The 25,317-nt window shown below is 42.4% G+C and overlaps 3 protein-coding genes across 5 annotated transcripts; all 3 read right to left on the bottom strand.

Moving 5' to 3' along the window:
- Positions 1-68: 68 nt before the first annotated feature.
- Positions 69-5,035, bottom strand: LOC113134530 (zinc finger protein 2 homolog). 2 transcript variants are annotated; one of them, XM_033325671.1, is made up of 3 exons: positions 4,701-5,035; positions 3,779-4,189; positions 69-2,800 (listed from the first exon to the last, which is right to left on the bottom strand). In XM_033325671.1, exons 1-3 carry the CDS (start codon positions 4,942-4,944, stop codon positions 1,164-1,166), a joined length of 2,292 nt encoding a protein of 763 aa, XP_033181562.1. In that variant the 5' UTR covers positions 4,945-5,035; the 3' UTR covers positions 69-1,163. The 2 variants fall into 2 exon arrangements, with proteins under 2 accessions (XP_033181562.1, XP_033181563.1); XM_033325672.1 differs by lacking the exon at positions 3,779-4,189.
- A 707-nt stretch (positions 5,036-5,742) lies between these two features.
- On the bottom strand, positions 5,743-10,467 carry LOC113134562 (zinc finger protein OZF-like). Of its 2 annotated transcripts, XM_026314008.2 has the most exons (3): positions 10,158-10,467; positions 8,950-8,995; positions 5,743-7,716 (listed from the first exon to the last, which is right to left on the bottom strand). In XM_026314008.2, the coding sequence occupies exons 1-3, from the start codon at positions 10,362-10,364 to the stop codon at positions 6,425-6,427; spliced, it is 1,545 nt and encodes a 514-aa protein (XP_026169793.1). In that variant the 5' UTR covers positions 10,365-10,467; the 3' UTR covers positions 5,743-6,424. The 2 variants fall into 2 exon arrangements, with proteins under 2 accessions (XP_026169793.1, XP_026169794.1); XM_026314009.2 differs by lacking the exons at positions 8,950-8,995; positions 10,158-10,467 and adding an exon at positions 8,202-8,557.
- Positions 10,468-14,382: 3,915 nt separating this feature from the next.
- Positions 14,383-16,304, bottom strand: LOC113134549 (tripartite motif-containing protein 16-like). Its single transcript, XM_026313990.1, has one exon. It carries the CDS (start codon positions 16,278-16,280, stop codon positions 14,598-14,600), a length of 1,683 nt encoding a protein of 560 aa, XP_026169775.1. The 5' UTR covers positions 16,281-16,304; the 3' UTR covers positions 14,383-14,597.
- Between the last annotated feature and the right edge of the window lie 9,013 nt (positions 16,305-25,317).

The following is a 25,317-nucleotide window of genomic DNA, read 5'->3' as shown; positions in this document are numbered from 1 at the left end:
GCCTCTCACGTCTGGGGATGAATTATCTTTTGCGACATCAGTCTGAAAAACAGGAACTGAAACAAATATTATTTTTAAAATTTTCTGATAAGAGCCAGTTTATTGATATATCACCATGCACAAAACCATGTTATCCATCTTCTACAACTTTGCGTCACTTCTAACAATGGAAACAATTACATTCATATCGTGAATGGCAGGAAAACCATACATGCTAACAACCAAAGACATAGGCCCAAATGCAAGAGTGACATAGCAAGACTGGGCTGGTTATTAAAGAACTAGAACCATGATCCTCTTAGTGAATCCAAACTCAATATAATAAGTGTCTCAGCATCAATGCAAGCTGAAAAAAGAAACCTGCAAACAGAAACTGATCTAACAATTATATTCATATTGACATAAAAGGGAGGAGGGAGGTTGGTTACTTAATGCGCAGCATACATTTGTCAGCCTCAACATCAATATTCACAATACACTGATATAACTGAGATGGCATATAAAATAGGAAAAATGCAATACTGTCGATCAGCTGTAGGACGTCTGCAAAAACACTGCTGTTGTAAAAATATAGTTAGTACAACATGTAAATGAAAAAAGTGGCCTAATGTAACTAAACTGGTTGTTGACAATGTTCTACATTAAATACTGTGGCCTCTTTTCAGTGACAAATGTAATATATTCAATAACAGTGATGTAGGAATTACCAAAGTCTATTTCATTCAGAAATCTTCACACACGTTTGATGGTTCCTCCTGTGTAAACTGAGTCTCAGCAGTTTTTTTTCAAAAGTGGTTTTGAGAAAAACCTTCGACACCTCTGAATCCTCCCTCAAATATTCTACAAGCACAAAGCAGTTTCCCAGGATGTGATTTGATATGAGACACGTCAAGTCTTTTCCTTCAGGTGTTGCAGTGATGAGGCTTCTCTCCAGTCTGGGCTCTTCTCATGTGGACTGTGGACAACTTTCCCACAGTTGTTAAGACCATGGTTTCTTATCTGTGTGGATGTTTGAGCATCTTGTTAAATCTAGCATCAGGCTTTTTTTTTTTCGTCACAGCTGTTGCAGGAGAATGGCCTCTCACCTGTGTGAGTTCTCATGTGGACTTTCAAGTAACCACTATATTCAAATGTGCTCCCACGTTTTGCAGGAATATGTTTTTTCACCTGTGTGAGTTCTCGTGAAACTTTAAGTTACTCCTACATATAAAACTTTTCATACAAATTTTACAAGAATACAGCGTGTGGCGTCTCATGTGCCTCATCAATGTTGACATCGTACTTAATTTTTTCCCACAGGTGGTGCAGGGGTACAGCTTCTCTCTTGTGTGGATTCTCATGTGAGCAGACAAAGCACCACTACCTATGAAATGCTTCCCACACGTTCCACAGCAATATGGCCTCTCTCCAGTGTGGATTCTTAAATGAGCACTCAAATGTGACTTCTGCTTGAATCTTTTCCCACAGGTGTCACAAGAATATGGTCTCTCCCCTGTGTAACTTCTCAGATGTCTGTCCAAATTGTACTTACACTTAAAATCTTTTCCACAAGTGTCACATAAAAAAGTCCCTTTCCCTGTGTGAGCATCACCTGACATGAGAGACTGGTCCACATCGTTGTTGCTGTGACTTGTGTTTTGGTGACATCTCTTCTTTGGCTTTGTCTCTGCATTTCTAGCTGATCCTGACTCCACAGGCTGACTTCCTGTCTGGTCTTGGCTCTCAGCTGCAGGAGAGCTGTGAGAGAGGAGCTGCTGGTCACTGTGTGGTTTTGCTTCACTCTGGTCACTGTCCTCATTAGTAGGAGTCCACATAAAGGTATCGGTCTCCTGCTTCACTACAAGCTGCTCTCCCTCCTGACTGCTGCACAGTTGCTCCTGTTCCTCTTTAATCTGTGGAGGCTCTGGATCCTCTTGGTCCACACTGGAGTTCCTCTTGGTTCTTGATTTGTCACCTGTGTGGGTTCTTACGTGGAGCAGCAAAGCACTACGACATGGGAAACATTTATTACATGTTTTGCAAGAAGACAGTTTTTTACCTGTGTGAATTTTTGTGTGTCTTTTCAAATATGACTTGATACTAAACTTTTTTGCACAGATGTTGCAGGAATATAGCATTTCACGTGTGTGGGTTTTTATGTGGTCTGACAAAACATTACTATATTTGAAGGCTCTCCCACATGTATTGCAAGAATATGGCTTCTCATCTGTGTGGATTCTTAAATGAATATTTAGCTGTGATCTCTGCTTGAATCGTTTACCACAAGTGGTACAAGAATACGGTCTCTCCCCTGTGTGGATTCTCACATGTACTTCCAGACTGTACTTTGACTGAAAAGTTTTTCCACAAGTGTCACATATTAAAATCCTTTTCCCTGTGTGAGCATCATCTGACATGAGAGATTTGTCCACATCGTTGTTGCCGTGACTTGTGTTTTTGCGACGTCTCTTCTTTGGCTTTGTCTCTGCATTTCTAGCTGATCCTGACTCCACAGGCTGACTTCCTGTCTGGTCTTGGCTCTCAGCTGCAGGAGAGCTGTGAGAGAGGAGCTGCTGGTCACTGTGTGGTTCTGCTTCACTCTGGTCACTGTCCTCATTAGTAGGAGTCCACATAAAGGTATCTGTCTCCTGCTTCACCACAAGCTGCTCTCCCTCCTGACTGCTGCACAGTTGCTCCTGTTCCTCTTTAATCTGTGGAGGCTCTGGATCCTCTTGGTCCACACTGGAGTTCCTCTCCTGGTTCCAGAGCTGCTGGTCAGGGAGAACCTCCTCCTCCTTACAGACATGTTGCTGTGGGAGCTCTGGAGGGACAAAGGACACAAGGACCAGGTTACTGACGTGAGGATGGAAAAAACAGACACCTGAGCAAAGAAATACCAGTTTAGGCCTTTATCTGGTTCTACGCTGAGAACTTGTCCCTGAAAGGAAACTGAATGAATTATTTGGGTAAACCACTCCAGTTGTGAGTCTCTTATTAGAAAAGCTCAGAGAACCAAACATCCAGGCAGCAGCTTCCCACTTTTAGCTGCGGCTCATCGTCACTGTTGCTGTTTATTAACATGACAAACTGCAGGTCAAAGCAGCTGTTGGACCTGATGTTGTTTCCATCCGGTCTAACTGCTCAGTGTTTCTTTGAAGGAAACGCTAAAGCTAAAGAGAACAGCACTGACAGAAAAATAGTTAATCACTTATTTCATTAACAGCTTGAGGAGTGGTGCCAAACCAAAGCACAGGTGAAGTCTGAGCCATAATGAAGCACTACAAGGTCTAAACCACATGACGTTTACATCAACGAAGAGCCGACAGAAAACAAATGACTGAGAACACTTGAACACAACACCGCTGTCTGTCCTCAGCCACAGACTGTTTATCAGGTAAACAAAGCTCGATGACATCGCTACACAACACGTTCATGTTATTGCCTTAAAATCACATTAGCTTAGCGATGCTCCTTAACTTCCGCCTATGCCCCAATTTTTCTCCTTTACAGTGAAAGTGAATATAGACCTGGACCTGGTTCGGATCCTGTGTGGGTTCTTAAATGAGTTCTGAGTGCTGCTGTCTGACTGAATCTATTCCCACAGGTGCTGCAAGAATATGGTTTCTCATCTGTGTGGGTTCTAAAATGAATATTCAGCCTTGATCATAACTGAATTTCTTCCCACAAGTGTTGCAAACATATTGTTTCTCGTCTTTGTGGGTTCTCTTGTGTATATTTAAGTCATAATTGGACCAAAAAGTGTCACATGAAAAAGTCCTTTTCCCTGTGTGAGCATCACCTGACATGAGAGATTTGTCCACATCGTTGTTGCTGTGACTTGTGTTTTGGCGACATCTCTTCTTTGACTTTGTCTCTGCATTTCTAGCTGATCCCGACTCCACAGGCTGACTTCCTGTCTGGTCTTGGCTCTCAGCTGCAGGAGAGCTGTGAGAGAGGAGCTGCTGGTCACTGTGTGGTTCTGCTTCACTCTGGTCACTGTCCTCATTAGTAGGAGTCCACATAAAGGTATCGGTCTCCTGCTTCACTACAAGCTGCTCTCCCTCCTGACTGCTGCACAGTTGCTCCTGTTCCTCTTTAAACTGTGGAGGCTCTGGATCCTCTTGGTCCAGGGTGGAGTTCCTCTCCTGGTTCCAGAGCTGCTGGTCAGGGAGAACCTCCTCCTCCTTACAGACATGTTGCTGTGGGAGCTCTGGAGGGACAAAGGACACAAGGACCAGGTTACTGACGTGAGGACAGAAAAACCATGATGCTTCTTATTCACCAGTTTCTCAGTGGAATTTCCCAGTCCACCTTAAAATTGTCCTAAAATGAGCCATGGACTGAAAAGTGTCCAGATTAAATGGATCAGTTCAATTCACAGGAACTGGCTCTTTATTCTTTACAATGACTCGCTCTTTAATGGACAAATCAGCAAATGCAGCAACTTCAAATGAGTCACTGAACCATGTTCAGAATGAGCCAAATGTGAGAGTCAACCCTATGAAACTTCACTATAGTCAATGGATCAGGGAACATTTGGCTGCAAAATGAAAAGTCCCAGTTTCTGCTGATTCAACGTGTTCGCTCATGTTTCTGGTTCACACAGAAGCTTTGGAATAAGAAGCCAACGTCGTAGAAAAGCAGAAATCTGACCAAGAGTCTAATTCACGCCGAGTCTTTGTGGCTCTGCGGTTTCTGAAGGAGCCCGTGGACTTACAGACCTGTCCTGTGCAGCTTTATCTCGGGTTTCCAAACGATATCCAGCAGTCTGCGCTGACGATCGATCTCTTGCTCGTACTCGACGATAGTTTTTTCAAAGACTCCGAATATTTCTTCAGCAGCAGCAGTTAGTCGCTCGTTGACAAACTCTCTCAAACACTGAACTGAAGACATTGTTGGTTCGTTACAGCTCCGATATTTCTCTGGGATACGACTACACCATCGTCTTCTACTGACTCCACACATCCACACAGCTAACGCTGCTAGCGCCGCCTTTGTTTACTTCCGCTGGCTGTCACACCGCCAGCTTCCGGCGGGACACGACACGCAGCTTTTTGTTCCGGTGAAAAAAATGGGCATTTGCGCCACCTGACCAGGTGGGTTCGTGTTTTCTTTCAGCTACTTCACACACTCATAGTTTAACAACGCATCATATTTTATACGATTATTATAAGACATTTGCATTAAAACCTCATCCAACAATGAAAATATAGCTGTAACAAGGCAGCGGGCTAGAAAGTGTGACACCAAATGCTAAATGAAAACATAACGGAACAATACACAATATAAAATAAAATTACTTTAATAAAAGTATGTTCCAAATTTCTAATCTGTGTAATTTAATGTAAATCCATTATTGACCAACTATGTCACAGTTGTTTGGAGTATTTGTGTAATTGTACCCCTGGTCCATTCAACCCCTGGAAATATACTTGAGGCTCTGCCACTGATCAATCTACCAAACTGGATCATATCATACTTTACCTGCAGCAGGTGAGCTTGTGATAGTCTCTGGGGTGATGGCACCTCTCTATACACAGAGACTCTGATCAAGGAACAGTTTGATCCAAAACCTTTCATTTGCATAGAAAAGGCTGTGGTGTGTACACGTGGGGGTTTGTAGGTGAGAGTGGTTCTAACCCCAAAGAGAAACATGTAATATAATGTTGTACACACCCCAACACGTAAAGTGAAATCCAAACTGGGAATTACCAAAAATGGCTGTTACTGGTGATAAATCACTGGGACTATGCAGCAACAAAACAGCAGCAGAAAAGAGAATATTGTTTATTAACTGAGTCAGGTCAATGCTACTGGAACATCAACTGCTAGCAAAGACCATACAAATGAAGGCACATCATTTCAAACATAAGGGAACTTAAACTGACAGCATGGAGAATAACATCTTAGTCAGAAGTAACTGACTGGACTGTACAATGTAGAAAAAACAAACTGGTTAATCATGTTCTGACTAACGGTTTGCTACAAACTTTATGGCTGAAATGCCATCACTTACTTTACGACATGAACATGTATGATCAACAGCTACTGCTGCTGCTCATCAGGGTACAACTGAAAAATTACAGTCAGGAGCGAGATGTAAAGTACAGTCAGTCAACTAGGCCACAACTGAGCTTCTGGTGGGTCGCTGCAGGGGCCAAATAATTTCAACAGTGGGGGGGGGGAGTCAATCTTTTACCTGTTGTTCATTTTTGAAATGCTGAATGTTCTGTTGTGTAGATACATGAAGTCACGTTTGCATTTTAGACATCATAATTGACAAGCACATGAAAGTCCACCAAAGCCACTAAGAACCAGCGAACCTGGATTGGACTAAAGGTCAGACTGACCAATGCTCTAAATTCTAATCAAGATTCAAGTATAAACTATCCTGATATATCAGATCTAATAATGTATCTGATCACGGTGCAGCTGCAGGTAGAGCTCACAGCTGTTTGTGACCTGTATGAATTCTGATGTGTCTCCTTAAATCTGGCATTCGACAAAACCTTCTCCCACAGGTGCTGCAGGTGTACGGCTTCTCACCTGTGTGGATCCTCATATGCTGTTTCCATGTTGAGGGGTCACTAAATCTTTTTCCACAGGTCATGCAGGGGTACGGCTTCTCACCTGTGTGTGTTCTTAGGTGGATTTTCAAGATACTACTACATCTAAAACCTTTCCTACATATTTCACAAGAATATGGCTTCTCACCTGTATGTGTTCTTACATGCCTTATTAATTGTGACTTGTTGCTAAAACCTTTCCTGCAGGTGTTGCAGGAGTACGGCTTTTCACCTGTGTGTGTTCTCAGGTGGACTCTCAAGATATTACTACTTCTGAAATCTTTCTGACATGTTTCGCAGAAGTACGGCTTCTCACCTGTGTGTATGATCATGTGATCTTTCAGGGAGAACGTGTAACTAAATCTTTCTCCACAGGTGTTGCAGGGATACGGCTTCTCACCTGTGTGGGTTCTCATGTGCTTTTTCAGTGATGACTTCTCTCGAAATCTTTTCCCACATATCTCACAAGAATAAGGCTTCTCCCCTGTGTGGACTCTTATATGATTTTTCAGGACAGTTATGTTACTGAATCTTTTCCCACATGTGCTGCAAATGTAAGGCTTCTCCCCAGTGTGGATTCTGAGATGATTTTTCAATACTCCCATGGTACCAAATGTTTTCCCACAGGTATTGCAAACATATGGCTTTTCACCTGTGTGGCTTCTCAAGTGTACATCCAATTTGGACTTGGACTCAAAAGCTTTTCCACAAGTGTCACATAAAAAAGTCCTTTTCCCTGTGTGAGTATAACAGTGACTCTCTAACAAGGAAGATTTGTCCACATCGTTGTTGCTGTGACTTGTGTTTTGGCGACGTCTCTTCTTTGGCTTTGTCTCTGCATTTCTAGCTGATCCTGACTCCACAGGCTGACTTCCTGTCTGGTCTTGGCTCTCAGCTGCAGGAGAGCTGTGAGAGAGGAGCTGCTGGTCACTGTGTGGTTCTGCTTCACTCTGGTCACTGTCCTCATTAGTAGGAGTCCACATAAAGGTATCGGTCTCCTGCTTCACTACAAACTGCTCTCCCTCCTGACTGCTGCACAGTTGCTCCTGTTCCTCTTTAAATTGTGGAGGCTCTGGATCCTCTTGGTCCACACTGGAGTTCCTCTCCTGGTTCCAGAGCTGCTGGTCAGGGATAACCTCCTCCTCCTTACAGACATGTTGCTGTGGGAGCTCTGGAGGGACAAAGGACACAAGGACCAGGTTACTGACGTGAGGATGGAAAAATCAGACACCTGAGCAAAGAAATTAGAGTCAGTTCCTTAAATGCATGCAAAACCTCAGGACTCTGGACACTTAGCACTGACAAGATAATATATAAAATATAATATATAAGATAAAATATAATATAAAAATCAACTTTTGAGCCTCCTTCTTTAGGCTTAAACCTCCCAAATCAAAATCCACCAGCAATGAGCCTCTTGCTTGTGGATAAATGGACAGATCTCCAGAGTTTCTCAGCTACAGAAGCTCAGTGTCTGGGTAAAGCAAAGACTGACAGCGTTGCCTTTGGACTCATCACTTAATCAACAGGGAGCAAGCACTTATGATAAAAACACCAGTTAAGTGACTGGTCAGTACCATGACAGCTGCGGTACAACAGCCACTTTTCGAGCTCGGCACCTTCATTTCTTTCTAATAACATGTGGATCGTACGAACCGACTCTGTGCAGCTTTATCTCGGGTTTCCAAACGATATCCAGCAGTCTGCGCTGACGATCGATCTCTTGCTCGTACTCGACGATAGTTTTTTCAAAGACTCCGAATATTTCTTCAGCAGCAGCAGTTAGTCGCTCGTTGACAAACTCTCTCAAACACTGAACTGAAGACATTGTTGGTTCGTTACAGCTCCGATATTTCTCTGGGATACGACTACACCATCGTCTTCTACTGACTCCACACATCCACACAGCTAACGCTGCTAGCGCCGCCTTTGTTTACTTCCGCTGGCTGTCACACCGCCAGCTTCCGGCGGGACACGACACGCAGCTTTTTGTTCCGGTGAAAAAAATGGGCATTTGCGCCACCTGACCAGGTGGGTTCGTGTTTTCTTTCAGCTACTTCACACACTCATAGTTTAACAACGCATCATATTTTATACGATTATTATAAGACATTTGCATTAAAACCTCATCCAACAATGAAAATATAGCTGTAACAAGGCAGCAGGCTAGAAAGTGTGACACCAAATGCTAAATGAAAACATAACGGAACAATACACAATATAAAATAAAATTACTTTAATAAATGTATGTTCCAAATTTCTTATCTGTGTAATTTAATTGAAATCCTGTCACAGTTGTTTGGAGTATTTGTGTAATTGTTCCCCTGGTCCATTCAACCCCTGGAAATATACTTGAGGCTCTGCCACTGATCAATCTACCAAACTGGATCATATCATACTTTACCTGCAGCAGGTGAGCTTGTGATAGTCTCTGGGGTGATGGCACCTCTCTATACACAGAGACTCTGATCAAGGAACAGTTTGATCCAAAACCTTTCATTTGCATAGAAAAGGCTGTGGTGTGTACACGTGGGGGTTTGTAGGTGAGAGTGGTTCTAACCCCAAAGAGAAACATGTAATATAATGTTGTACACACCCCAACACGTAAAGTGAAATCCAAACTGGGAATTACCAAAAATGGCTGTTACTGGTGATAAATCACTGGGACTATGCAGCAACAAAACAGCAGCAGAAAAGAGAATATTGTTTATTAACTGAGTCAGGTCAATGCTACTGGAACATCAACTGCTAGCAAAGACCATACAAATGAAGGCACATCATTTCAAACATAAGGGAACTTAAACTGACAGCATGGAGAATAACATCTTAGTCAGAAGTAACTGACTGGACTGTACAATGTAGAAAAAACAAACTGGTTAATCATGTTCTGACTAACGGTTTGCTACAAACTTTATGGCTTCTCACCTGCGTGTGTTCTTAGGTGGATTTTCAACATACTATTACATATAAAACTTTTCCTACATATTTCACAAGAATATGGCTTCTCACCTGTGTGTGTTCTTACATGATTTATCAAATGTGAGTTGTTGATAAAACCTTTCCCACAGAAGTTGCAGGTGTACGGCTTCTCACCTGTGTGGACCATCATATGGTATTTCAGTACTGACTTATAACTAAATCTTCTCCCACAGGTGCTGCAGGTGTACGGCTTCTCACCTGTGTGGATCCTCATATGCTGTTTCCATGTTGAGGGGTCACTAAATCTTTTTCCACAGGTCGTGCAGGAGTACGGCTTCTCACCTGTGTGAATTCTAACATGGATTTTTAATTGTGACGTTTCTCGAAAACCTTTCCCACAGGTGGTGCAGGGGTACGGCTTCTCACCTGTGTGTGTTCTTAGGTGGATTTTCAACATACTATTACGTATAAAACTTTTCTTACATATTTCACAGGAATATGGCTTCTCACCTGTGTGGGATCGTACATGCCTTGTCAAATGTGACTTTTTGCCAAAACCTTTCCTACAGAAGCTGCAGGTATGCGGCTTCTCACCTGTGTGGACTCTCATATGTTTATTGAATGTGGACTTACAACGAAAGGTCTTTCCACAAGTACCACATAAAAAAGTCCTTTTCCCTGTGTGAGCGTCACCTGACATGAGAGATTTGTCCACATCGTTGTTGCTGTGACTTGTGTTTTGGTGACGTCTCTTCTTTGGCTTTGTCTCTGCATTTCTAGCTGATCCTGACTCCACAGGCTGACTTCCTGTCTGGTCTTGGCTCTCAGCTGCAGGAGAGCTGTGAGAGAGGAGCTGCTGGTCACTGTGTGGTTCTGCTTCACTCTGGTCACTGTCTTCATTAGTAGGAGTCCACATAAAGGTATCGGTCTCCTGCTTCACTACAAGCTGCTCTCCCTCCTGACTGCTGCACAGTTGCTCCTGTTCCTCTTTAAATTGTGGAGGCTCTGGGTCCTCTTGGTCCAGACTGGAGTTCCTCTCCTGGTTCCAGAGCTGCTGGTCAGGGAGAACCTCCTCCTCCTTACAGACATGTTGCTGTGGGAGCTCTGGAGGGACAAAGGACACAAGGACCAGGTTACTGACGTGAGGATGGAAAAATCAGACACCTGAGCAAAGAAATTAGAGTCAGTTCCTTAAATGCATGCAAAACCTCAGGACTCTGGACACTTAGCACTGACAAGATAATATATAAAATATAATATATAAGATAAAATATAATATAAAAATCAACTTTTGAGCCTCCTTCTTTAGGCTTAAACCTCCCAAATCAAAATCCACCAGCAATGAGCCTCTTGCTTGTGGATAAATGGACAGATCTCCAGAGTTTCTCAGCTACAGAAGCTCAGTGTCTGGGTAAAGCAAAGACTGACAGCGTTGCCTTTGGACTCATCACTTAATCAACAGGGAGCAAGCACTTATGATAAAAACACCAGTTAAGTGACTGGTCAGTACCATGACAGCTGCGGTACAACAGCCACTTTTCGAGCTCGGCGCCTTCATTTCTTTCTAATAACATGTGGATCGTACGAACCGACTCTGTGCAGCTTTATCTCGGGTTTCCAAACGATATCCAGCAGTCTGCGCTGACGATCGATCTCTTGCTCGTACTCGACGATAGTTTTTTCAAAGACTCCGAATATTTCTTCAGCAGCAGCAGTTAGTCGCTCGTTGACAAACTCTCTCAAACACTGAACTGAAGACATTGTTGGTTCGTTACAGCTCCGATATTTCTCTGGGAAACGACTACACCATCGTCTTCTACTGACTCCACACATCCACATAGCTAACGCTGCTAGCGCCGCCTTTGTTTACTTCCGCTGGCTGTCACACCGCCAGCTTCCGGCGGGACACGACACGCAGCTTTTTGTTCCGCCTTCAAACGGGCCTTTACGCCACCTGACCAGGTGGGTTCGTGTTTTCTTTCAGCTACTTCACACACTCATAGTTTAACAACGCATCATATTTTATACGATTATTATAAGACATTTGCATTAAAACCTCATCCAACAATGAAAATATAGCTGTAACAAGGCAGCGGGCTAGAAAGTGTGACACCAAATGCTAAACGAAAACATAATGGAACAATAAACAATATACAAAAAAAATTACTTTAAGAAAAGCATGTTCCAAATTTCTTATCTGTTTGGAGTGGTTCTAACCCCAAAGAGAAATATGTAATATAATGTTGTACACACCCCAACATGTAACGTGAAAACAAAACTGGCAGCTTTTAGTTCCAGTTAAAATGATCCTGTAAGTGTCAAATATTTGCCTAACTGTAGTAAAGCAGAAACATACACGGAAAGAATTGAGCAAATTCAGTGTCATCGTTAGAGTACATGAGTAAACCTTTTAAAATAAAGTAAAATATTTCAAGCAAGACCTTGATAAGGAAGGATTATGACAAGGTCTGTGTTTATTTCAATGAAACATTTATACCACGATCAGCTGACTTGCTATTCTGACATCGAACACTCAACCTTCTCTTGCATGTTAGTGGTAGTTAATGTTAATTATTACAGTATTTCCTCATAAAAACTAGTTGTTTCCTGTAATCAAATGACACAGAAGAGACGTTAGGAGTCATATATAGTTCACAGACATGAAAACTAAAATAAAACAAATGACAAACAGAGGCAGTTTAGGAACAGCAAGAGTGTTGACAACATCAAAAAGGTTTTCCATTTAAAATACCTGACAAAGACGATAATTTCAATATAATTGCAGAAAAATATAATATTACTGGTGCAATAAAACAATCCATCGTGACTATTTCTTGAAAAAAAGATTAGTCTGATCTGACGGCTTAATGGTTAAGATTATCTATCTATCGATCCATCTGGGGAACTGCTGGAGCCTATCCCAGCTCTCTGCATGAAAGACTGGGCAGGTCACCAGTCCATCACAGTGGTTAAGATCATGTTCTGGTAAATACAACTAAAAATAAAAACAATCATTGTCAAATCCAGTCAATATTTGAAAGTTTGCTTTCCGTAAATACAAATGTATGCTCTTTTAGATTTTTTTTTTTTTTTTTACATCTGTTTTTGGAGGACAACGCAAATATAAAAGTGCAAATGTGCAGTCATTAAATAAACTAAAAAAGGCTATTTGTGAAGAAACTGCATTGGGATTGCTGGCTGTTCAAAAAAGCTTGAGCTAAACTCTATAGCGAGCTACTAAACATCTAAAGGTGGTTTGAATTGCTTCACACAATTGGAACAACCGAAAATTATAAACTGCAGTGATATATTTTTGTATGAAGAAGCACAGTGGCATTAAGATAGGAAAAAGAAAAGTGGATGAAGGGTGCAAAATGTATGCAATGAAGGAAGATTGCATCTAAAATATCTGAAGTGTGTGCATCTGTAGGAATGAATATTTGTATGCATTTGTTTGTGCATCATGTATGCAACTGTCTGTATGTCTCTTTGTACATCTGTCCGTGTGTATGTGTCTGCCCATAGGTGTGCATGTATGTGTGCCTATGTGTGTTTATGTAATCGTGTGTGCAATTGTGTGTCTGTGAATATATTTGTGAATGTCTCTGTGTGTGCTTGAGTGTCTCTGCAGATCTGGACATGTGTGTGTGTGTGTCTATGTCTTTGTCTATGTGGATAAATGTTTGAGTGGATCTGTGTTTATGTGTATACCTTGGTGTTTTGTGAATATCTGTTTTTGTGTGTATCAGTGAATGTATGTCTGAATGTGTCTGTCTGTGTGGGTGAGTCTGTATATAATAATAATAATAGTAATAATACATTTTATTTCATGGCGCCTTTCAAAGTCTCAAGGTCACCTTACAGATAGAAAAGGAAGCATACAGCATGATTTACATAGAGTGCATTAAAACAACAGTAACAAGAATGCATAAACGGCGGGAGAGAATGTAAAGGCAAAAGCGTGGATTATCTAGTAAGTGGGCGAAGTACAGTAAAAGTAAATTGAAATACAGAAACCCATATGACAGAACAACAAATATGAAACAGTATGAGACAATATGAAATAGGCAGAGGGTGGTAGGACATCACGGGCTGCTTTGAGAAGTTAAGAGAGTTAGGTGGAAAACGCTATACGGAACAGATATGTTTTGAGTGATGATTTAAAAGTTGATAAGTCCGGAGACGACCGGATGCGATGAGCGAGAATGTTCCAAAGGCGGGGCGCAGTGTGGCTGAAGGATCTAGCGCCCATGGTGGCCAGGCGCGCTGTAGGGGTGCAGAGGAGAGTGGAACTGGAGGAGCGGAGAGGACGAGGCGGAGAATAGATATGAAGTAGTTCAGTGATGTATGGTGGGGCAATAGAGTGGAGGGTTTTGTAGGTGAGGAGGAGGATTTTATAGTTTATACGGAAGGACACAGGGAGCCAGTGAAGTTGTTTAAGGACAGGGGTGATATGATGTGAGGATGGAGTTCTGGTGATGGTTCGGGCAGCAGAGTTCTGGACAAGTTGAAGTTTGCGAAGTGATTTGAGAGGTAGACCAATGAGGAGTGAGTTACAGTAATCCAAACGAGAGGTGACAAAGGCGTTAATGAGTATTGCCGTGCTATCGGTGGTGAGTGAGGAACGGATGCGGTTTATGTTACGGAGATGGGAGTAGGCCGACCGGGTAGTGGTATTGATATGCTGAGTGAAGGAGAGAGTACCGTCTAGGATGACACCCAGGCTTTTAACTTGGGGGGAGGGGAGGACAGTATTGTTGTCAATTTGAATAGAAAAGGTGCTGGTTTTAGAAAGGGTGGATCTGGTGCCCACGAGGAGAATTTCAGTTTTGTCAGGATTGAGTTTCAAAAAGTTATGGGTGAACCAGGATTTGATATTATGTAAGCAGGTAAGGAGGGAGGGAGGGGGGAGGGTAGAAGATGGAGCAGCAGAGAGGTAGAGCTGGGTGTCGTCTGCATAACAGTGGAAATTGATGTATATGTATATGTATGTTTCAATATTTTTTTGTGTCACTAGGGGAGCACAGGGCAGCAATGGTATCATACTGTTTTCTCACAAGAAGGTTCTGACCAACTGAGATTGAGAAATTCTTTGGCAACCAAGTACAGCTGGGCTTACATAAGTCCTCCATGTTATTTGAGTTTACATAGCTCAGCAGTGCTTTCAAATAAGCTACCCCACAAATCTCCATCGTACCAAAGCCAGAGTCCAGCATAGAGAGGCTGAGTGAATGTGGTCAGGACTCTGTGGAGGAGAGTCATGGTTTCAGAAACGCTGTAGAAGGACAGAATACCTGCTCTGTGATCCAGGTACACTCCTACTCTGGAGGACTGAGAACCTGACACTGGAGTTCTGATACTATTGTGCCAAAATGTGTAACTGTTCTGTTGACAATTTAATGCCCAAGATTTCTTATTGAATCCAAACACACATTCATTCAACCTCCCTGCTCTGCTGATATTCTTGTATGTGACTGCTACACCAACTCCTCTCCCGCTCCACTCCACCTCCCAGTAACAACGTCCAGTCAGACTCTCTCTACTCAGGACCTGACACCATCCAGTGAATCTGTCTGGGTGACTGGAATAAAACTGTTCTTGACTCATTACTGTTGCTTTTCTGTTTCTCTCAGATAATAACAGACGTGTGTTTGCTGTGTTTGGATCCAGTGTGATTTCCTGTGAATATTGTAAGAATCCAGCTCTGGTCTTGGGCTCTGGTTGTGGCAGTAAAACATCCACTTCTGTCAGAGCCAGTGAGATGTTTGTCCATTTCTTCCTCAGAATGTCCTGTAGTTTATCTCTGAGCTCTGACACAGCTGCTGTCACGTCCTCAAAGTATCTCAGAGGACGGATATTGATGCTGGATGAGTCTGTAGGTTCACTGAGAGCTGACACTGAGGGGTAGTTCTGTAGAAACTGGGTGTGATCCTGTGTGTGTGAGAGCTGCTTCAGATCAGCGTCTTTCCTCTTCAGCTCAGTGATCTCCTGCTCCAGCTTCTCCTGAAGCTCTTTGACTCGACTCCCATCAGTTTCCTGCTGGGATCTGATCTGCTGCTTCACATCAGAGCGTCTTTTCTCCAGGAAACGGATCAGCTCAGTGAAGATCTTCTCACTGTCCTTCACTGCTTTATCAGCAGAGCCATTGATGGTCTCCAGCTCCTGCTGAAGCACCTTCACATCTTTCTCTCTGTCCTGGATTCTCTGCTGGATTTTCCCCTCGAGCTCTCTCTGCCTCTCAGTCCTTTCTGCTGCAGCTGAGACTGTGTCGTGGCCTTTATGTTCGTCCACAGAGCAGAGATAACAGATACAGTGCTGATCAGTGCGGCAGAACATCTTCATCACCTCATCATGACGAGAGCAGATGTTGTCCTGGAGCTTCTTGCAGGGCTCCACCAGCTTGTGTCTCTTTAACTGAGCTACATCATAATGAGGCTGGAGGTGTTTCTCACAGTAAGACACCAGACACACCAGACAGGACTTGAGGGCTTTCAGTTTTCTCCCAGTGCAGACATCACAGGCCACATCTTCAGGTCCAGCATAGCAGTGATCAGCAGCTTGGAGTCCAGTTTTCTTCAGCTGCTCCACTAAAGCTGCAAACATGGTACTTTTAACCAGGACAGGTCTCGGTGTGAAGGTCTGCCTACACTGAGGGCAGCTGTAAATATTCTTCTCATCCTCTTCATCCCAGTGAGTTTTAATACAGGTCATGCAGTAGCTGTGTCCACAGGGAATCGTCACCGGATCCGTCGGTAGATCCAGACAGATAGAACAAGAAATTGATTCCCGGTCCAGCTGAGCTCCTTTCTGTGCCATTTCACCTCTCAGTGGTAATGACTGTGTGGCTTTCACTTTGTTAGAAGTGAAACTAGTTTGAGCTGTGATCTAAACTGTGTTTCTGCAGTGAATGGGGCGTTTCAGCTCCTGCACCTCCCCTCATGTTGGTTACACCCATCATCAAACTGTAGATCTGAAGGGAACAAGGAAATGCGTGGACAGACTGGAGCTGCTGTGTGTGAGAGCAGAGGGAGGGTTATCAGGCTGAGCCTCATTCCAGGGACACAATCAGGACTTTTTATCAATGAAAACATGGTCCCATTTTTAACAATTTAAATACTTCATATTTCTGTGACTTTTCTCTAATTGATTTCAGTTTAGTTTTATTGGTTTCAAAGAAAGACAAAGTGAGAAACCAAACAAAACTGTGATAAAACAAAGTTGTGTAACATTTTAATAACTTATATTACTAATAACTAATATTAACTGTGGCAGGTCCAAACCACTTCACTAAGGACAGATTTAAATCTCAATAACACCAGTGTTGTGTATTTCAGACAAATATCCAGGTGCAGCAACAGTGATATTTATATCAGTAACATTCACAGCAGACTTCCCATAAAACAGCCTCTATAACAGAAATCATCCCTAAGTTAATTCATTATTCAACAGAAACTACATCGGATACTTCAGATCTGTAGCAGATAAATTTCCTTCCTCTCCCTGTGGCTGTATCTGCAAAGTGTATTTTCATACATCCTCAAAAAGCTAATAGAAAATGATACAAATTAAAAAAAAAAAAAAAAAAAAAAAAAAAAAAAACTGGGTGTGCCACACATGGTGCCCTATCAACAATGTTGCTTACAGCAATTTTTTTCTTGATTAACTTTTTTGCAGTTCTGTCTAATGCAAGTGGTCATTTAGGCACCGCAGTTGTTGGGTGCCGGGACGGATGGGCAGTGCAGGTCTACTGAAAACATCTTTTCTACTACTCAGAGCAGCCCGGTTAACAAAAAATAAAAAGAGATGAAATGAACTTGAACTGGTTCAACACTCTAATCTGTTAACTACGAACAGGAACCAGTTGCTTTTAATATATGTGAACTGAACTCTGGAGAAGGACCTGACTGGAGACAAGATGGCGTATTAAGACCGGGATGTGGGTAGAGTTATGATCAGGATTCATCCATCCATTCTCTTCTGCTTATCCAGGGCCGGGTCGCAGAGGCAGCAGTGTAAGCAAAGACGCCCAGACCTCCCTCTCTCCAGATATCTCCACTAGCTTTTCTGGGGGGATGCCAAGGCATTCCCAGACCAGCCAAGAAATGTAATCCTTCTAACATGCCCTGCATCTTCCCCGAGGTCTCCTCCTGTCGGGACATGCCAGGAACCCAAGGGGAGCCCACAGGAGGCATCCGAGGAGATGCCCAAACCATTTCAAATGGCTCTTCTCAATGTGGAGGAACAGTGGCTCTGCTGAGCCCCTCCCAAATGACTGAACTCTGCACCCTATCTCTAAGGGAGTGCACAACCTGCAAAGGAAACTCAGTACAGCGTCTTGTATCCAAGATCTGACTCTTTTGGTCACGATCCAAATCTTGTGACCATAGGTGAAGGTAGGAACGTAGAACAATTGGTAAATCCAGGGCTTTGCCTTACAGCTTAGCTCCCTATTCACAACAGACTGGTACAGCGACCGCATAAATGCAAATGCCACACCAATCTCACGCTCCATCCTTCCGTCATTTGTAAAATAGATCCTGAAAGCAATAAAAAAAAATTTCACAGCTAACACTAACTTAGGTTAGCGGCAAATATCAGCAATGGAAAGTTAAAATAAATCATCATAAACATAAACTACTTAATTTTTAAACCCCACTCTGGGCTCTCACTGCATCAAAAACTACCACTGTTGAAATATTTGTCAGTGTTACGTGCTCGCTCACCCACACTGTATTGCTCAGGGTGGGAGTTGCAGCACAAATGGTTTTGACCATAAAAGAGTATTGATGGCAAAAGCTCAGAATTACATGAACAAAAAATTATTTATTTATAATAAGTTAACCAAGGGAGAGGGAAGGCAGGACCAGTGGGCTGCTCTTCAAACAGAAGAAAGGAATAGAACAAAACACCTCTATCTGGTCCTTTCTACTTTCTAAATAATCCAAAGAAAAATCTCTAAAACAAAATGCCTAACTACCTTCCCTAAAAACTGATGAGTCCACAAAACACTTACAGGTTCGAAGTCACAGCCCTCTTACCAGTGTTTCTAATACATTTAAGTATCTCCTCAGTGTAAGCAAGTGTATAGGGTCTCCGTCTTACCTCGGTTCGTACCTTCCACATCTCCAGCACCAGTAAGAAAGCTGCCAGTCGCAATACTCTTAACTCCCGACTTTGCTAATACGACTTTCTAGCAGCAAGACAAAAACAAATGCAAGGCAGTACGCCGCCGGGCCTCTCAGTCTGTTGGGCTCTTCGTCTTAGTCGTCTCTTGTTTTGCCACAGCCCTCCACCTTCCGCCTTGCTCTTAGTGCTCACCTTTAGCTCGTCTACTCTCTCGCTGCCCTGCTCCGCTTCCCCCAGCATGATCAGGATCTACTCAGCCAACTTCCTTGGATCATGAGTTTAGGTCACCACCTGAAAATCATTACGCTAATACGAAGAGAGAGAGAGGAAACACAAGGGAGAACACCACCTCCGCCCTTTCACGTGTCAGTGTTACCTGAACCATCAGGTGTACTGTACATGACGCTGTGCTCTGTGGCTCTCTCATGTCTGTCTCTACTACCAAAGTGGACCAATTGCACTTATTTCAATTTATTTGTCTCATTTTTTCATTCCACAGTTTTATTGTTGGATAAAACAATAACTTCATATGAAAATACAGACAGTGAATTAAACATTTTACATTGTCTCATTGTTTGGAAAACAAGGTAGAGATAAAACAGAAAGCAGAGATCAATTCCACCCATTGGTGGCTGGCCAATAGAGGGCCCACTGACAAAACTTAAAAATTATTTATTTGTTAAAAAAAAATATTTCAAAGTAATTCATATTACTATTTCATGTATGTGTATGAGAAAATATCGTGGAAAAAACATGTAATATATTAAATATAAATCAGTATTTGTGGTTTAAAAAAAAAAAAAAACCTGCACCAGCACAACTTGTGGCGAACTAAACATCGTCCAGTCAGTGACACAGTACAGCCAATAAAAGCTCTCAGATATACACATAGCAACAGAAATTCAGCCAATCAGCGTCGGCTAATTTGACGCCTAAAGGGCGATGAGTTTATCACCCCGAGAACAGTCAATCACTAATGGAGGAGCAACAGCAATCAACAATGATGCTGGTACCTGAAAATCGCAACTTTAACTTTCTCCTAATTCAGTAAAATCTCTTCTTCAGAATCCATTTGAAAGAAGAACTTGGGTGGAGAAATTACAGGTTAAAGAGAGATCAACGCGTCATCATAATCAAACAACAAGCTAGCAAAGAAGGTAAAACGTATGTGAGACGTTTCACACATAATTGGTACAGCAGAGGGCTTGGCTAGCTAACTCTGTGTGTTGCTTCGCTTGCTTACTTTCTAAAACTGGGACAGACACCGCATGGACTGTGACAGGAATTAGGGACGTCAAACATTTACCTAAAAAAATAAAGAAATATAAATGTTCAAGAGCACATATGTAGAATGCCGTAAAGCTAGCCATGCTAGACTGAGTTAACATCACCACCCAACTGGTCAAAGGCCACAGAATTGTGATGAAAAAAACACAACTTATATAGCAATATATAGCAGTATTCCCTAAACAGATTAAATTGACCTGTATCTTTCAATAAAAGTATTATATCATATTTACTGTTATATTGTTTATGTATATTTTGCCTTTGTGTAATGGCCAAACATTTTATAGTTGACATTGAATAACTGAACATTTCCAATACCATGAGTTATGTTATTGCCCTGAAGTTCTTCTTTAATTGTACTCCAATGGTTACTAAATTAAGTACATTTGGTAAGGCCCCACCTTAAACATTTTTCCATCAGCCGGCACTGCTTCGACCCACAGTATGGATGTGACACCACAACAATGACCAACTATTAATGAAACTAAATCAATGAGCTCATCAAGCTTGTGTAATCCTGTAGAATCTATGTGACTTTACAAAACTCAGCACTGCTTCCAACATCACGCCTGAACCAAAGAAGAATCCCAGCATCACACCAGTAACCAAGCCAGAGTCCAGCATAGAGAGGCTAAGTGAATGTGGTCTGGATTCTGTGGAGGAGAGTCATGGTTTTAGCGACACTGTAGAAGGACAGAATACCTGCTCTGTGATCCAGATACACTCCGACTCTGGAGGACTGAGGACCTGACACTGGAGTGACTATGTTGTTGTGCCTAAACTCGTAACTATTTTGTTGACAATATAATGCCCAAGACTTGTCATCAGCTCCAAATCTACATTCATTCGACCTCCCTGCTCTGCTGATATTCTTGTATGTGACTGCCACAGCAACTCCTGTCCCACTCCACTCCACCTCCCAGTAACAACGTCCAGTCAGACTCTCTCTACTCAGGACCTGATACCAATAAGTGAATCTGTCTCGATGACTAGTTGCTTTTCTGTTTCTCTCAGATAATAACAGACGTGTGTTTGCTGTGTTTGGATCCAGTGTGATTTCCTGTGAATATTGTAAGAATCCAGCTCTGGTCTTGGGCTCTGGTTGTGACAGTAAAACATCCACTTCAGTCAGAGCCAGTGAGATGTTTGTCCATTTCTCCCTCAGAATGTCCTGCAGTTTATCTCTGAGCTCTGACACAGCTGCTGTTACGTCCTCAAAGTATCTCAGAGGACGGATATTGATGCTGGATGAGTCTGTTGGTTCACTGAGAGCTGACACTGAGGGGTAGTTCTGTAGAAACTGGGTGTGATCCTGTGTGTGTGAGAGCTGCTTCAGATCAGCGTCTTTCCTCTTCAGCTCAGTGATCTCCTGCTCCAGCTTCTCCTGAAGCTCTTTGACTCGACTCCCATCAGTTTCCTGCTGGGATCTGATCTGCTGCTTCACATCAGAGCGTCTTTTCTCCAGGAGACAAATTAGCTCACTGAAGATCTTCTCACTGTTCTTTACTGCTTTATTAGCAGAACCATTGATGGCCTTCAGCTCCTGCTGAAGCACCTTCACTACCTAACATGGTGTTTTTCACCAGGACAGGTCTCGGTGTGAAAGTCTTACGGCAGTGAGGGCAGCTGTAGATATTCTTCTCATCCCAGAATCTTTTAATACACTTCATGCAGTAGTTGTGTCCACAGGGAATCGTCACCGGATTCTTCAGTAGATCCAGACAGATCGAACATGAAAATGTTTCCCGGTTCAGCTGACCTCCTTTCTGTGCCATTTCACCTCTCAGTGGTAATGACTGTGTGACTTTGTTAGAAGTGAAACTAGTTTGAGCTGTGATCTAAACAACAGGTGTTTGTACAGTGAATGTGGTCTGTCAGCTCCTGCACCTCCCCACATGTTGGTTACACCCATCATCAAACTGTAGATCTAAAGGGGAGGAAACAAGGAAATATGTGGACAGACTGGAGCTGCTGTGTGTGAGAGCAGAGGGAGGGTTATCAGACTGAGCCTCTTTCCAGGGAGAGAGTCGTCTGAGAGAGAAACTTTCTACAATATAATGTTCAGAATGACATAAAAAAAAAAAATCAAACATTCACCTTGAAACTATTTTTTCTCTGAAAAACAGGACAAAACACAAATCAGTATGTAGATAACTGATCCATTCAGATGAAGGCTGTATTTTACTGTTTGATCTTGTATTTAGAAAATTGTTTGTTATTCTCCAAACAAATGTATTTACCAGAAAAGTCACAGGATCATGTTCAGTAGCATTTGCTTTTAATTAGTGCATATGGTTCCCAACTAGTGGGTCAGGACCCACAGGGGGCTGTGATTCTGAAATGGTCAAGAGAACAGGAAGAAAAACCAGTTTCTGCTACATACAGGGTTAAAGTTAAAGTTTCCCACATTTCAGGAAAAATTGTACATTGATGATTCCTATTATTCCAGGTCAAAACTTTACTTTTGAGGCTGTTGTCTGGTAGGGGCACTTTGTAATATCAAAATATTTTTTTCTTTTGAGAAGAAGTAAAATGTGTTTCAGTATGAAAACTGAAGCTGTGAAACGACTGTAGTACAGTAACAAATATTTCCATCCAGGAGAAAGAAGTTACAGAAAATAGACCTACTTAGGAAAAGTAGAGGGAAAACTGTTCTTGACTAAACAGTCAGATCTCAGTGACATCAGTGCCAGTAAATGAAGCAGTTTGCGAAGTGAACAAAAAAATAAACAAAAGTGCAATAAAACCTATGTGGGTTGGACATGGTTAAAATCAACATGACGTTGGCACAGGTTAGTAAAGATCTTTCAGTGATCACTCTTACTAACTTCTCTCTGTCACAGCTCTGGTTGCACAGCATCATTCTGCTGCTGCTCCTGTAAGTGTCAGGCTGATTCATTTGTGAAGCTTAATACTGTTTGTTAGACCCACTGCAGTGTCCATTGACTTAACTTTTCTTTGAGTTTTGTCCTTAGTTCTAGTGAAGCTGTATTGAGGATCTGCTCTGTTTCTAGCTGACCATCAGTTATTTACACAGGTTGCAAAGTGCCCAGATCTGATTAAACAAAAAATCTAATGATTAAAAGGAAGGAAAGTGAAAAGTGTGAAGACATAAAGGAAAAACTGCTGACCCATCTCATCTCTACAACACAGTACGTTGGTGATGTTGTGTAACGTACTTTACTGGACACAGTAATCACCTGATCTCAATGTAAACTGAACTACTAACTGCTACTGGCTAAAGACCAGATTATGAAGGTACCACAAACACAAAATTTAAATTGGATGTAATATAATTGAAAGCATCAACAGGAAAGATACAAAATGCTGATGTCTGTGTCGAAGGATTCATAATTTCCAAGCAAGAAGCAACTCAATTGAACTTTTTACATTAAAGTCTAGAGAATATTGCTTTCAAAAAGGTCCTACCATGTTAGTATTGATGATTCAGCTCTGTCACACCTAAAACAATAAACAAAATAAAAAAGAAAGTGAAAAAAATATATATATATGCCATTTATACTCATCAGAACTACACTGAAGAGTGTCTTTTTTTATTGATTACATAGTTTTTGTGATTGTTGAGACCTGAAATCAAAATTCGACTGACTGCAGTCGTACCAAACGTTTAAACCATACTTCTTTAAATGCCATTACATATAGCTGTTATTGTGACATTTTCTTCTACCACAAATAGCATTATATTAAAGATACCTCTAGTACTACTATTAATACTACTCTGTTAACTACTAAAATGAATTATACTTTATTACAAGTACCACTACTAATGTAAATCTACTGCTGATATTGCTAATTAGGTCATACTAGGAGATTCTCTTTCATTACAATTTCTCTTCCATCACATAAAGCAAGAGGCTCTAACTTCTTTTCAGTTGTCACTTTATTTCCCCAGAGGCAGACAAACAAGTAGCCCCATGCTTCAGAAACTTCTGTAGGTTCATCTGGCTGATTTTTAAGAGTCACTGATCTTAAAAACAGATTCTACAATCATGTTCAAGATGGCGCCGCGGATGGCTGCCTCGGTCTGGAGCTCTCCAGTTGTTTTGTTATTTTTGTTAGTTTGTCCTGCACTTTGTTTCTGTAACTTATTAAGTTTCACTCGGGCTGAACTGCTAAGCATTCGGCAGCACTCCCAGGATATTTTTCCTCCAATTTTTGCACATTCGGACGTTTTGTGGAGCGTTTTAGCTGGCGGAGCAGCTGCGCTTCTCAGAAAGCGCAAACGCGGGAAGCGCGCTGGTGCGCTGGTGAAACTTCGTCAGCGTGGCCTCAGGACAGCGCTGCCCAGCATACACCTGGCGAATCTCCGCTCGCTACCCAACAAGATGGACGAAATACACCTGCTTATCCGGATAAACAAGGACTTTTCGAACTCTGCTGCTCTGTGTTTCACGGAGACCTGGCTTAATGGAGCCATACCGGACAGCGCGCTCCATCTGCCCGGATTCCAGCTGATCAGAGCGGACCGCAACTCAGACGCAACAGGGAAATCGCGCGGTGGTGGGACATGCTTTTACATCAATGAGAGGTGGTGTACAGATGCAACAGTGTTGAAGAAGATCTGCTGTCCTGACCTGGAAGCACTTTTCATTAACTGTAAACCCTTCTACTCACCGCGGGAGTTTTCCTCGTGCGTTCTGGTCAGTGTTTACATTCCCCCGCAAGCGCGCGTGTGCGACGCGCTGCATCAGCTGGCTGAGGAGATCGCAAACACGGAGCAGCAACACCCGGACTCTGTTTTTATCATCCTCGGAGACTTTAATAAAGCACACTTGAGCCACGAACTGCCAAAATTCAGGCAGCACATCAAGTGCCCCACCAGAGAGGGGAATACTCTGGACCACTGCTACACCACAATAAAGGATGCATATCACGCCGTCCCCAGAGCAGCTTTAGGACTCTCTGACCACTGTCTGGTCCACCTCATACCAACATACAGGCAAAAGCTTAAATCTGCTAAGCCTGTAGTGAGAACTGTCAAGAGATGGACCAGGGAAACAGAGCAGGAGCTACAGGCCTGCTTTGAATGCACTGACTGGAGTGTTTTTCAAGCTGCTGCCACAAACCTGGATGAACTCACGGACTCTGTTACATCTTACATCAGTTTCTGTGAGGACATGTGCATTCCCACCCGGACCTTCTTAACATACAACAACGACAAACCATGGTTCTCTGGAAAACTCAGACAGCTTCGTAAAGCCAAAGGAGATGCCTACAGAAGTGGTGATCGGGTCTTGTATAATCAGGCCAGGAACACACTGAATAAGGAGATCAGAGCAGCTAAGAGGAGCTACTCCAAAAAGCTGGAAAACCAGTTTACAGCTAACGACTCTGCTTCAGTGTGGAGAGGCCTGAGGACAATAACCAACTATAGGACTCCATCCTCCTCCTCAATAGGCAATCAAACGCTGGTGAACGA

Source organism: Mastacembelus armatus, chromosome 17, assembly GCF_900324485.2.
Source record: "Mastacembelus armatus chromosome 17, fMasArm1.2, whole genome shotgun sequence".
Classification (NCBI taxonomy): Eukaryota; Metazoa; Chordata; class Actinopteri; order Synbranchiformes; family Mastacembelidae; genus Mastacembelus; species Mastacembelus armatus.
Note: the sequence above shows the minus strand (reverse complement) of the source record. Positions and strands in the feature narration are given on the sequence as shown.